At 36.5% G+C, this 13,748-nt stretch overlaps 1 protein-coding gene and 1 long non-coding RNA gene across 2 annotated transcripts in view; one reads left to right on the top strand and one right to left on the bottom strand.

The window, feature by feature from the left end:
- LOC140848876 (uncharacterized) overlaps positions 1 to 10,706 on the top strand; it is a 29,449-nt gene extending 18,743 nt beyond the window's left edge. The window contains exons 2-3 of the long non-coding RNA XR_012130132.1: positions 4,548 to 4,606; positions 9,309 to 10,706. This is a non-coding gene — a long non-coding RNA (uncharacterized lncRNA). The remainder of the gene's footprint in view (positions 1 to 4,547; positions 4,607 to 9,308) is intronic.
- Positions 1,250 to 13,748, bottom strand: part of RLF (RLF zinc finger) — a 74,799-nt gene continuing 62,300 nt past the window's right edge. Inside the window, exons 7-8 of the mRNA XM_017672203.2 lie at positions 10,717 to 10,858; positions 1,250 to 6,116 (exon numbers count right to left, since the gene is read on the bottom strand). Of these exons, the coding sequence (XP_017527692.2) occupies positions 1,479 to 6,116; positions 10,717 to 10,858 (4,780 nt within the window). The 3' untranslated portion in view covers positions 1,250 to 1,478. The remainder of the gene's footprint in view (positions 6,117 to 10,716; positions 10,859 to 13,748) is intronic.

Below are 13,748 nucleotides of genomic sequence, written 5' to 3'. Positions count from 1 at the left end.
AAAAAAAAGAATGGATGAGGTGCAAGAGGCCATTAATGGAATAGAAATTTAAAAAAAAATGTCCTGACCACAGGCTTAAGGAAGGGATGTTAGAAGTGTTAGGGGTGTTAGCTAGTGAAAGTGGATGAGACCCTGGAACAGAGAATAAAGCTGCTGTATTTGTACAACCACACTGCTTTCCTTAGCATTAGCTGTAGCCATCCCAGAATCCCTGAAACTCAACACAGCCAAAGACCGAACTCACCTTGGCTTTTCATCCTTGTCCAACAAACCCTTCTTCCTTCTGTAGTCCCACTTCAACTGACTACATCACTACTGAATCTTTAAGTTTTCCTCAAAACATTTTCGTCGTTCTCCAAAGCCCAACAATCCCCTTTAAAATTTCTCAATTTCATCATCAAAATATCTTGACTGCTTTAGTAATCAGTACAGACTCTCACACCAAGATGGCCTCAATTACTGAGTCTGATTATCTACTGCTTTTATCCTCAGCCTCTCAAGTCACACTCACTCCAAGTGATCTATAAATTATGTCATTTTGCTCAAAATTCTTTGAAGGCTCTCAGCTGCCTGTGTACTCAAGTCCAAACTACTTCCTGTTCATGGTTTGGTTCTTGCCAATCTCTATAGTAATCTCATCCACCCCAGTGCTCCCCTGTTACTACCAATCTTTCAAAGTACTTGTAGTTCCTTGGAATGACCTCATGCTTCTCAATTTGCCATGCCCTTCATGCTGTTTGCCACACCCTCTCCTTTCTACCTAGACAACTCCTGGACATCCTCTTCTAGGAGCTATCTTGACTCTCAGAGGTAATCATTCAATCTCAAATTTTTCTTTCCACAAAAAATTTAAAAACAGTAGTCATTCAAAAAGAAGCTTGATCTGAATGGCGTGGTTAACAAGAAACAAAAAAAACTACTGGGGTAAAATATAAGTGCACGTTCCAGAAAATACTAATATAATTCCAGTTTACGTGTGGCATGAAAACTCATTATGAGTAAACAAGAAATGGGTGAAAAATTGTAATTTATTGAAACTCAACTCAAAAAATATAAGATGCTGTAGTGTACAATATATTACACAAAGCACCCTCAGGTGCACATTCAAGTCAAGTAAGAACTCCATATCCCTTTCCCTAACCCTCCCACCCTGGGATCTTAGTATTTTTTCCATATACAATCATGCACACTTAATTTGAAAAAGGAAGCCCCAATATATTTTGATGTATTAATTAGCACCAAACAAGAGTAAAGTTCCATTTCTTTTTTTAATAAACAAAAAAACCCAATCAATAAACCAACTGGAGAGCTAATGGACTCAGCCAATACTGCTGACATAGATATTATACATTCATGTAAATACACAGCCTATTCTACCCTAAACAACGGTATGGCTGGTTCTCAGCCTTTGTTCGAGTTGGCAATTGTCCTCATGTTGCAGTGTAGGAGCCAGTCTGTTTCAAAAACAAAACTGCTATTTAGGAACTTCCTACACAAAGCTCATCTGTCTTTTTTGTTGGAAACAAGTCCAAAATTGGTGTGGAAAACTTAGATCTTTCAAGGACAACCACTGGCCGAAGGTAATGAAGCTGTTTTAAGGCAAGCTCTCCACAGTCTGTTAATGCTTTGTCCAATACGACCCTCAGGTTTTCCAAAGAAGGAACTGTTGTCGTCTCAGCTACTATTAAAGGTGGGATTGCAGTCAGGTTTTCATGAATTGCAGAGTCACTGGAAGAATGAGGTATGTCAACTTCAGGGTCATTGTCATTCACCATAGTACTTGCCGTAATACCCCCTAAGTCATTACTGGGTTGTGAAGAATGACTTAATGTTAAGTGCTCTGAAGGTTCCCAATCATCAAAATCATCTTCTTTCTCTTCACTTTCCTGAATAAATTTCAGAAATGAAGATTCAAATCCCATAGGTTTGTAAGTCTTCAAATCAAATGACCTGGGCTGTGGATGCTTCCTAAAATTCTCTTTTGGGACATGGGTTAAATTTTTTACAGTGTTTTCTTGCCCTGAACTTTGCTGCCCAGTTTCAGGGTCTTTGATCCTTGGCAAAGGAAGCTGGAAACTTGTGAAGTAAGTCCCACTTTCAATCCCATCAGAATTAGGTATGGAATTTTCTATTTTACAAGAAGGAGGCTGAACTATATTACATTGTTCCAAAGAAGTGGTTTCTGAACTATGGTTACATTTCAAAGTTCCTCTGTAGAGCAGAGTACCTGCATCAAATACTGGCTTGCTTTCGATACATCCTTTCTGATCTCCATCCCTTTCACCTGGATGAAGGCAATCAGTGCTCTGGACAGGCATGCTACTGTCACCTGGGGAATGGCCATGCTTTGTGTGCTCTGATTCACAGCTTGTATCTTCTTCTTTCTTTATGTAGGGCTCTACATCAGAAGGGGGCTCCTCCTTAATTTTGGTACCGTACTTAACACAAACCACAAGATTTTCCATCTGTTGCTCTAAATAGGCACTACTCATCTGATGGGTGCGTTTGTAATGCCTCACTATGCTGCTTTCCAGCTTCACCACAGATAAGCATCCTTGGACCATGCAGGGGTACTGTGTGTGCTCAGAATGCTCCACACACATATGGAGGGCTTCAGCTCTTGTTTTAAAACTAATTGGAGCCTTCTTTTCTTTGATTAAGCCACATTTTTTTGCCTTAGCATTAAATGATCTTCTGGTAGTCTGATGTTCATGCCCCTGAGTGTGACTTGGACACACCTTCTCACTCCTTAGTAGCCTTTCATTTGCCACTTTCTGGCTCCTAAACAGATCATCATAATAGTCTTTATGCCGGTAATATACATGTTGAGAATAATTACTGCGATGGGTGAATATCTGGCCACAGCCATTAAGATCACAATGAATTTCATAATCCGAATGTATTTCTCCTTCAATATTATGCTGTTCCATCAAGTGGTGCTTCAATTTGCCGAATGTATAAAAAACAGCAGGGCACTGAGGCTGGTTACAGGAAAACCTTGCCACAGATTCAGCTTCAGAAAGCACTTTAGGCTCTTCAATAGGGTCTAGGTTATGAGAGTCACTACAGTGCTTAGCAAGAGCTTTGGAACACAGGAAACGTTTGTTACAGTCCTTGTATTTGCAAGCAAATATCTTTTTACATTTGACAAGTTCCCTTTTGGTTCTTGCTTTGTCCTTCTCTAAACATAACTGTTCTTTGTTGTATTGATGTACAGTTCTGTAATGGCGAATCAAACCTTTTAGATTGGTGAAGGAGGAGTTACAAGTTTTATGGATACAATGGAATGGTTTGTGGTATTTATTCAAAATATAGCAGAGATTTCCTTTAGCAACAGTTCTCCTGCTGCCTCTCCCCTCTCTTCCTTCTCGCTCTTCTCTATGGCTGCCAATTGGTGATGAAATATCAGATATTTTACCTTCCGTTTCCTCACAAGATGACTCCAAATCCGTTTCTGAACTGCATTCATCCTTTTTAGAGTGACAGTGTGGCTTCTCCGAGTTACTGGTGGGATCTCCACCATGTTCTGCAGAACAATCACCTTTCAACCTGTCTACTGAGCATGGGCCTTCATGGTCACATTTTTCATTATCTAATAGTTTGTGAGTTACTCTGTCACTGCCAATTTGATGTTTATTTTTGTAATGAATCCTAAGGTGTGTTTTTCTTGTAAATGACCTTTGGCAAATATGACACTGAAATGGAGAATACCGATGCTGAAACATGGTTAACTGAAGGACTTTTTCTTTTGAATAATTATGTTTTTTAAGATAATGCATTAACAAAGCCTCTCTGGTCACAAATTCGTATTTGCATCCTTGAAGTTCACAGAAAAAAGGCTTAGCTGCCAACTGTGCAAGGTACTGACTTGGCATATTTTCATCTTGATTCTGAAAATTAAGGTTTGAGATGGTAGATGAAAGAGACTTAGCACCACTGGATGGGTACCCTTGCAATGACCCTGAGAAAGAGCCATGTGTTATTGAATTTTTCAAGCTTAAATGTTTCAAGCGTAACAGAAGCTCCAACATAGTATCCTCTGTACATGGCCTTTTAGAAGCACAAAAGGAGGCTCCTGAGGAATAACCTTGATGTTCTCGTTTACATTTAGTATGAATATTGTGATCTGGACCTTCATCTGGGGAGTCACTATTTGTATCTGAGCTGGGTTTAGGTTCTACATCAAACTTTTCAGTAGTTTGATTATGTTCATTACCCAAACAGGGAAAGAGATCTTTTGTCTTTATCTTTTTGGGTTTGAAATGGTAAGGGTGAACCTTCCGTAGATGTTTTTGCATCCCTCTTGCATTTTTGTAGGTGGAACCACAGCCATCAAAACCACAGGTGAACTTAGTCCCATCAAAACAAACTGCCACATTGGAACGTTTTTCTTTTAGGCTAGAGGGCACAAAGACTTTCTCATGAGATAGTAATATATCCTGCATGGTTTCAGAGTGATCCAATGTGTCAATTAACTCCTCATTCATGGAGGCTGAAGAGCTATGACTTAACTGTTCACTGGAATTGCTGTCACTGTTTTCTTTCAGATTTTCTGCAGTTTCTATCTGAGAACTAGCTGATCCTGCACAGAAAAGAAGATCCTCAGGTAAATGTGATTTATTAGTTTGGTCAAGTAGATGGGGCTGATCAATACAATCTTGCTTTTCACCTGCTGCAGGCTCCTCAAGTTTCACTGATTTTTTCACATCTCCATTTGAACTTTCCACACTATGCACTGAGAGGTGCTTCTGATACTCAATTTTGGAATAATAGAACTTTTTACAGCCAACAAAGTTACACGTGTAAGATGCATCCCTAAAGTGTTGTGCTTCATGGTGGTAAAGCTGTCCCAAGTCACTGAAAACAATATTACAGCCATTTAATTCACATTTATAACGTAGATCTTCATGTTTTTGTTTATGATTAAGTAGTTCATTCACCGATCCAAATCTTGCATAGCAATCAATAGAAACACACATGTAAGGTTGAGGACCACAGTGCACTTGTTCATGTTCCTGCAAGTGAAAAGCAGACATGAAATGTCGTCGACAGTAAGTACACTTCTCTCTTCTGTTTTTCATATCTAAGTAGTGCTTAGCATTTTCATCATTATTTTGGTGTTCAGCTTTAAGATGCACACTTAAGTATTTAAATTGCTTAAACACACGGGAACAGTCTGTGCCAGGACATGGGTACAAATCTCTGTCTTGCAGGTGGCAATCTTCTAATTTGCTGAATGTGACATATTCATGAGACTCTCCTTTGGCTTGTTCATTCAATGACTGATTTTGCTCCAGGGTTGCAGAGGGACTCTTGGGACAAATTCCCTTTTGAGAGCCTTTCAACAGTAATTTCTTTCTAGAGCGATCCCTTCTGCTTGGTGGCATTTTAACATGTTCCATCACATGAGGAACAAATATTTCTTTTCTCTTGAATTTTTTAATACAAACTGGACAGGTATAAATTCCATCTTCCATATGCATCTTAGAATGATGAAGAATCCTGGCCTCTATACATTCCCGCTTACATAACAAACAGAAAAATTTATACTGAAGCCACCTCTGATATCTTTCTGAAGAACCAATGGGTTTTTTGTCTCTCTTCTCCTTATGCTGATCTGTCATATCTCTTCTCCTATATTGTTTATCTTCTTTACCTTCCTCATAGTCACTGAGAAATGACTCTAAAACATCTGTGTCATTAATAGACATTTCATAGCCACTTAGATCATCATCAGAATCTGAGGCTTCTTGTCCTAGGAGTTGGTGGCAGTGTCGTTTTAAAGTTTTCCAGTCCCAAAATTCAGGATCAAAAGGCCAGTGGGCTTTTAAAGCTAGTAGAAGCTCACATCGGAGAGAATTTGGAACTGGTGCATTTTCTTCATCAAATTTTTGATCTGGTTGCAAATACAATTCTTCCAACCTATTAAATCCATCCAAACTGGGTTCAATTAAGAATTCTGTAAGCTGACAGGCTCGTCTAACTTCTAAATCTTCTGGTAAAAGACAAGCAATTGTTTTACAAACTGATGTCTTCATTTCTTCATCTTCACTTGATCTGAGTTGAAGAGCTCTGACGCATAGTAGAACTGACACCCCAAGACCTGCATCTTGTGCCTGTAAGAAAAACAGGGGAGGAAAGTTATTTTCTTCATTACAGAAACATTACATAACTTTCACTGGTATATACACACTTCTCAAAACTTCTAGAGTTCTTAAATTTATCTTAAATTTTTCTTCCTGCAAGTTACATGTAGATCCTTCTTGTCTCATGCAAAGGACTGGATTTGATGCTACAATCATGAACAACAATATTCATAAAGTATCCAACTTTATATGCCATCGTATATTCAAGCAGTCCCTAACTAACGCTCAAGGAATTTAGCTATGTGTCAAATGTATAAATAATAAAGGTTCTTGAATTCAAAGGAATTTGAGGTAAATAAGGCCACTGAAGGATTTGAAAAGGAACTGTCTTAGCTGGGTAGGAAGGACAAGGACTAAATGAGTATGAGTAGAAACACATGTATAAAAGTGAACCTAAGACTGAATGCAATTTAAGAACCTTCATGTGTCATGAAACACTTGGATGTTTTCAAAACCTCAAGGCTTAATAAATGATTCTCCCATTTCCTAAAAGAATTAGGACTTTATAGTTACAGGTATACTGAACATCAGCTTCTTGTGGAAAAACAACAAAAAATTAGAAAATCTCTCTATAGCAGCAGAGACTCAAAAACTAGTCAAAAACCAGGAAAAATATGTGGTCATATGTGACAAAAGGCTAGTGCATACAAGATGACTTATGTGAGAGGTTGAAATGGAATGTGAAAATAATATGAGTAAAGCAGTGGGATTATGTGGCAGAGTGGCTTAAAATGCAGTACTTAAGAGTATGCCTTTGAGAACCCTAGCTTCACTACAGTGAAAAGTTCTTAACTCCTCTAAGCCTCAGTTTCCTAATCTGTAAAATGGCAATTGCAGTGACAGTGTAAGATTTTCCTCCTGATGCTATTATAAAATGAAATATAATAATGAAATCAGATCACTACAATGTTGGCACATAGAAAAACATTCAACAGAATACCATGGAAAATGAAGATAAATTTCACTATTCAAATCAGTAATCAATTTGCTAAGCAGTTATTCTGTATTGGACACCATTCTAAATGCTAAGAACAGAAAGAAATAATTGCCATCAATTTACAGAACCCTTACTACATCCTTGGCACTGTTCTAAATAAACTGTTAGTATATATTATCCTCATTTTACAGATGAAGAAACTAAGACTCAGAAGGCTACTGCCCAATGTCACCAGCTAGTAAGCAGAAGAGAAAGGATTTAAACTTAAAGCAATCTGTGTCCAGAACCTGAGTTCTTAGACATTTTACAGCCTATGTTAACTCCAAAGCTCAATTGACTTGGCTACATATAATGTGCCCTTGATACAATATTTCAAGTCACTCTTTGTTCTTTCAGCTTCCTGGTTTAAAACCCACCAATTTGTTCATGTCCATCCATTTCTTCAAAATTCAGCTCCACATCCCGTATCTTAAACTCTAATTTACACCACTCCTTTAACAAGTAACATCTTGGTATATCTGTTCAAAATGTACACTGGTATTTCTAGTTTTTTTTTTTAGGTGTTCCTAGTGATTTCACAGATTTTACCATGTCAAACAGATTAGGATGTTTAAAAAAGAATGGACATTCTTTGCTGTTTATCTTGGGAGTCTTCCAAAAGGAGTTAATAATAACTTGTTGGGAACCTGTAAATTATTTAAAAACTTACCTGGCTCCCCAAGTCCTCTGTGCTCTGACTTACAAATGGTAATCTTAAATCACATTATGCAATTTGTCTAGACACCCACAGTGTAGTCCTAAATCTGCTGAGAATGAGGTGTATGATCCTTACAAGTCACACATCTCTGATTTTCAGCTTATTACTAAAGAGAGGGGATTAAACTAGATAAAGCCATGTATTGCAAAATGGTAGTACCATATGTTCCATGAAAAAAGGCCCCATGACCAAATAAACTGGATTCACAATTACCCCTCTTCTTATACCTTCCACTTCAAAATACAACCACATCTACATTCATTCTATCATACTATTTTTTTATAGTGTTGAGAGAGACCCTGGCTTCTCTGAAGTCATTCCCTTCCACTTATGACTTTCTCAAGTCACAGGACGAAAGTTTAGTAACTTTAAGTGATTATCTGCTTTAAGCTATTTTATAGAGAACAGAATCCCAGAAAAATAAAGATGTACTATTATTACAAGGCCCTCTCCATTACACACTGCTTGTTGCCTTCTGCAAGAGACCTAATGACCACATCAGCATCACTATCCCTTTCTTTCCCAAGGGCTTGTGATTGGTTAACAGCTGTCCCCAATATCCTTTCCCCCTCTCCTTTTACAAAAACAGAACTGATTTTTATCTGGTTATAAAGTCACCCAGAATAATGACTTATTCTAGCCTCCCCTGCAGCTAGACCAAGCCACATGTATGTGTGGGTGTATACTGAAGGGAGTGGGGAAAAGGTGTGCCGTAGTGTGGTTTGCTCCCCACCCCTCTCCTTACTAGAACGGAGATGTTAAAGCTGGGATCAGAACAGTTAGGTCTTGAACACGAGGTGGAAGCTATGTGTTGATAGCAAAGGAACCTGGGCTTCTGCTGTGTGGAGCCACTAAAGCAACTCTGGCCTGTATACCTATATGAGTGAGGGAGAAGTTTTCATCTTCTTTACACTGCCGCAATTGTGGGCTATCCATCATTCAAAGTAGAACTAGATCCTAACTGATACAGGTTAGATCACCTCCCTTTTTTAAAAACCTAGAGGTGAATCAACCAATTTGAAAGGAATTCTATACTCGTTCTTCTACCTACCAGTCCACATATTTTCCACCCTTCAAAACAAATAGCTCAAATAAGGATTATGGTGGAAAGTAGCCTAGAGTAGGATTAAAGAGAAAAGGGTTCTGGTTATCTATCTGGACACAAATTCCTTGGTCTATATCAGAAAAAAAACCCACTTTCCTTAAGTCTTCCAGAAGCTTTCCCATTTTCTGTGGTTCTTTGTGGTAAGCAGAATTCTACAATGACCCCCGTTAATCCTCACTTTTGTATCTTCTCTTGGGTGAATGTAAGCAGAACCTGTGAATATGGTATCATTACTGTGATTATGTTGATGTTATATGGCAAAAAGGACTTTGCAAATGTAATTAAGGCCCCAAATGAGTTGATCTTAAGATAACAGTCCACCTAGGTGGGTCTGACCTAATCACTCCAGCCCTTTAAATCTAGGTCTGCAAGTCACAGATGGAGAAGGTCAGATTTGAAGGAGGAGGAGTCCTTGTGCCTAAACCAGCTTGAAAATGGAGGGATGGAATGCGGGAGGCTTCCAGGAGCTGAAAACAGACTATACGGCTGACAGCCAGCAAGAAAATGAGAACTTTAGTCCTACAACTGAAAGGAAGTGAATTCTGTTAACAGTAAGAATAAGCTTAGAAGACTTTCCACAGAGCCTCCAGATAAGAACTCAGCCCAGTGCAACACCTCAGTTTTAGCCTTATACTCTGGGCAGCAAACACTGCCACACTGTGTTGGACGACTATATAAAACTGTGAACTAATAAACAGTTGTGGTTTTAAGTGTTAAATTTGTGGTAATTTGTTACCCAGTAATAGAAAATAAATACTTCCCTTGAAGATTAAAAAACAAAACTTTTTAAAAGGCAAGCGGTAACAGTAATTTCTTTAAACAAGGTAAATACTATAATTATTTGAATATGTTTTTTCTGTGACAGGAGACATAACTTGATTCACAATGATTAGAAATAATTATTACCTAACCTATCTGACCATGAATTTGCTTTTGATAACTGTTTTACTTTTTTCCTATCTTCACTGGAGAAAAATAAAGTAGAAGATATTGAAGATTACATTAAAGAAGGAAGGGAATATCAAAGATACAACTGTGCCTTGACTTCAGTATGAACAATCCTTGGATATTGTCAAAGAAGTAACCCATAAAACATATCCATGGTCCAATATAGATATGGGTATATGTAGAACTCAGTATGAGTACACATTAAAAACAAAACAGAACAAAAATAGAGCACAGCATAAGATTCATTCCAAATCTCTAGGCTGGCATTCTTAGCGTATATCTACAGTGCTGAGCTCAAAAAATAAGGTTTTATATATGGCATTTTCATTTTAGGAAATACTTATTTCCTAACATTTTAAATTTTGTTAGCATTAAAAAATTTTTGAATTTATGGACAGTTGATTCTGGAACTATTCTATTACTCTAAAACCTAAAAGATGCTTTCATTCCATCTTCAGCAGGTAAAAATAGAATTATATCTTCTTCATTTATAATTATGTTAATTTGCAAACACGCCTATATGAAATATAGAACATTGTTCTAGTAAAAGTAGATACAGGGTCACTGAGGTGACAGCCAAGAAACATACTCTTCTCCTTTCTCCAGTGGCCTGTCACTTCAAGTTACTATTTCCCATTAAGAAAACTTTGGATTCCTAGGAAGTCAATCTGTAGAAACAGCTAGATATGTCTAATTCCATAATCTTACTAAACCCCATTGTTTCTCATTTTTCTTTAATTAAAAAAGTAGTTGCCTGAGAAGTTATCTCCCCACTCATTTCTCCCCTCTAGGACATTAAGCATAAAAAGCATAAATTACTCACTTCAGTTTGTATAACTCTAATCAGGCAAAATAAATGCTGCTGTGTTTTAGCTATGACACCAAACTGACGACATCGTTCCAAAAAAGTGTCTAAAGAAGGGTCAATTCTTCTTTGCAGTTTACTCCAAAAGAGAGTCAATTCCCTATAAAAAGAAGGATTAAGATAAAACATTTAAAGCAACTGGTATTTGCTGTCGACCTCTCCATCCCATTTTTTTGGCTTATGAAAATAAGTTAACAGCAAACAAAACTAAAAGAAAAAGCTGTCTATATTCCTTATTTCTTCCTTCCAAACTGGTAAAGTTTTTAAGACTCCTTCCTGAAAATTCTACCTCTTCTTTGTTCTTTGCGTCTAAAGAAAGATAAAACAACAAAAGACTACTTCCTTTATGCTGATGATTTAGAAGACTTCTTTTGATACCATCTTATCCCAAAAGGTTTCACCCACTGCGTCAGTAATTTTATTGACTAATCAAACCCTAACTTAGTAGGCAGGAATCATCAGACATTACTATACTGCTAACAAAATGTATACAGTTAACAAATACTCAAATGGTGTACTTCTCCACACTTATCTCATGGGCCCTTTCCAGCTCTAAAAGTCATGATGCTACCTGTATTTTGGAATGTTTAAATATTGCTAGTAAATTAGTAAAATGGCACTCTTGGAAATAGCTAAAAACCCCACAAATATTCATGATGGAAACAAAGACAAGCTTGAAAGGAGTAAGTTACTTGAAAGCATTGATTGAAAAGGTTTGGAGAAAACTCTCAAGAAAAAGCAATAGAAACTTGAAAATGCCAGGATATAAACGCCAATGTGACTGTGAAATGTGAATGCAAGGAAAATTATTTAGCAAAACTGAAGAGAATGTTATCACTTAAAATAATGTGGCTCTTTTCTGTACAAGTTCAATGGATACTCTACTTTTTTCATTAAAAAAAAAAACCCAACATATTATTTCACAAGCCAGTTTTAGAATGCTAATATTCTATTATTACTATTAACACAGACTATTCCAGGAATCTGGATACAAATCCAAAGCTTAAGGAATGAATATACCTCTTTTATAATAGATTGAAAATAAACATATTTAACAGAGTTTATTTTCCTATACTTTTTTTAAAGAGGTAAGTGGAATTCTCGTGAAATTCTTAGAGGACTAAAACTTGCTTCCAAGATTGGAATGAGTATTTCTCAAAAGATATATGATTAAAGCTTACATTTAATGATGGCAAATTTGAGCTGTAACAAAATTAACTTAAAATGCCTTTAGTTGTCACTGGTGGCTAAGTGTTGCTTTCTTAACCAAAGCAAGTAAAGACTGAGATAGCTCAGCTTCAAAAATAGCTACAAGCCAGACAAGTAAATGGAGTAACTGTTCATTTTTTTAAACTCATAAGATTGCTTCATTCAGGTGTAAGCATCTTAGTAATAAAAACTTTTGAGAACAGTGAAAAATTCTGAATAACAAAGGAAATGAAGAATTACATATGCTCAGAGATTTTTAAAAACTATCATATACATGTATGTGAGATCTATCTTATTTGAAAATAACAAATTACCAAAGCCATTAAAATCTGATTCTGAAGATAAAAGGGTAAAGGAGATGAACCACCTAAAATTCATCAATGAGCTGTAAGTTTAAAGTTAGGTATAGCTGGTAAAATGATTAAAAAAATTAAGGTTCCCTAAGTAATTTTTAAAAAATAAATCAGAATGTCTAGAGCTTGATTTATACCCAATTAAATATTCCAAGCTCTAATTTTTTTAACTCCAAATAGCCATCAAAAAAGGGCATTTTATCATGTATTTATATTTACTTACATATTTGCACAGTTACAATTCAATGATTTAAAATTACTATCATCTACCCAAACTTAAATGTGCTGAATGAAACCACAACAACCAGTATGTATATTACTTGTGAGAATGCCAAAATGTCACTTTAATCACCACTCAAATCTGTACAATGGAAAAATGAAACCACCAATAAATAGTAACTTAGAGCCTGCTAGATCATACTTGCACTAGGACAAATACTTCAGTTACCACACTGCAATGATGTGATTTTTTTTTTAAATGAACAAACATTAAGGAATATATTGAAAATGATTCCATTCATATGGATGTTTCCAATGTTAATATGATTTACTGCACCCTCAAATTTACTCACTGCCTACCTCAAGTTAACCAATTATATATGAATTCACAAAAATCAATAGAAAAATAGTTTTATTAACAGCAGGAAACACATTTTGCCAGAGATCTAGCTACCACGTAAGAACTATAACATACACTATGTTTCTACAGAGCAGGAGGCCCATGAGGATCAGTTAACATGTCATGCTGAGATCTAGAATTTAGGCTTTTAGAAATGAGGCAAAGAAAACTTCATGGAATTAAAGAATGACCACCTCCTAAAGAAGGCTCCTGCAAGTGTAGTAGTTGATTCTCACAACCTCATTCTCATCTTTGCCAGGTGTTGAGGACTCAACTGTGAATCAGACAACATATATGTTGACCCTGCTATATCACAGTCTAGTTAGGAGAAAACAGATATGAAATTACACCTGAAGAAACACAAATGTACAACACACAAGATTTATCAGAGACATTACAGGATGCAAAGGTTAACCTATCAAATACTCACTGAAAGCTTGATGTGGAAGTTTAAAGTTCAATTGTATAATTTTAATTTTTAAGGTAGCACTGGTAATTATATACACCTATATGTATACTGCCCCATTCAAAATGGTTATCTTTCCACTTGCATGGCTACTCTAATTATATTACCATTGCCTGACATCTATAGGAACTCATTACTCCATCACTTCTTTGCTTTTTGCAGACAGTCAAAAATCTTCTGAGGCCAAATTAATGAATAAGCTAAGTGATATACCTTCTGATACCAATAATACAGTGACTGCTATAAAGTAATAAGATACATTTTACTGTGACTTTTAAATGTCTCCAAAGGAAATATCTAGAGGAGTAAAGACTTTTGGGTGATAGTCACATAGTTAACATTC

The sequence above is a fragment of the Manis javanica genome, chromosome 4 (assembly GCF_040802235.1).
Source record: "Manis javanica isolate MJ-LG chromosome 4, MJ_LKY, whole genome shotgun sequence".
Lineage (NCBI taxonomy): Eukaryota > Metazoa > Chordata > Mammalia > Pholidota > Manidae > Manis > Manis javanica.
This window is presented reverse-complemented; position numbering and strand designations above follow the sequence as displayed.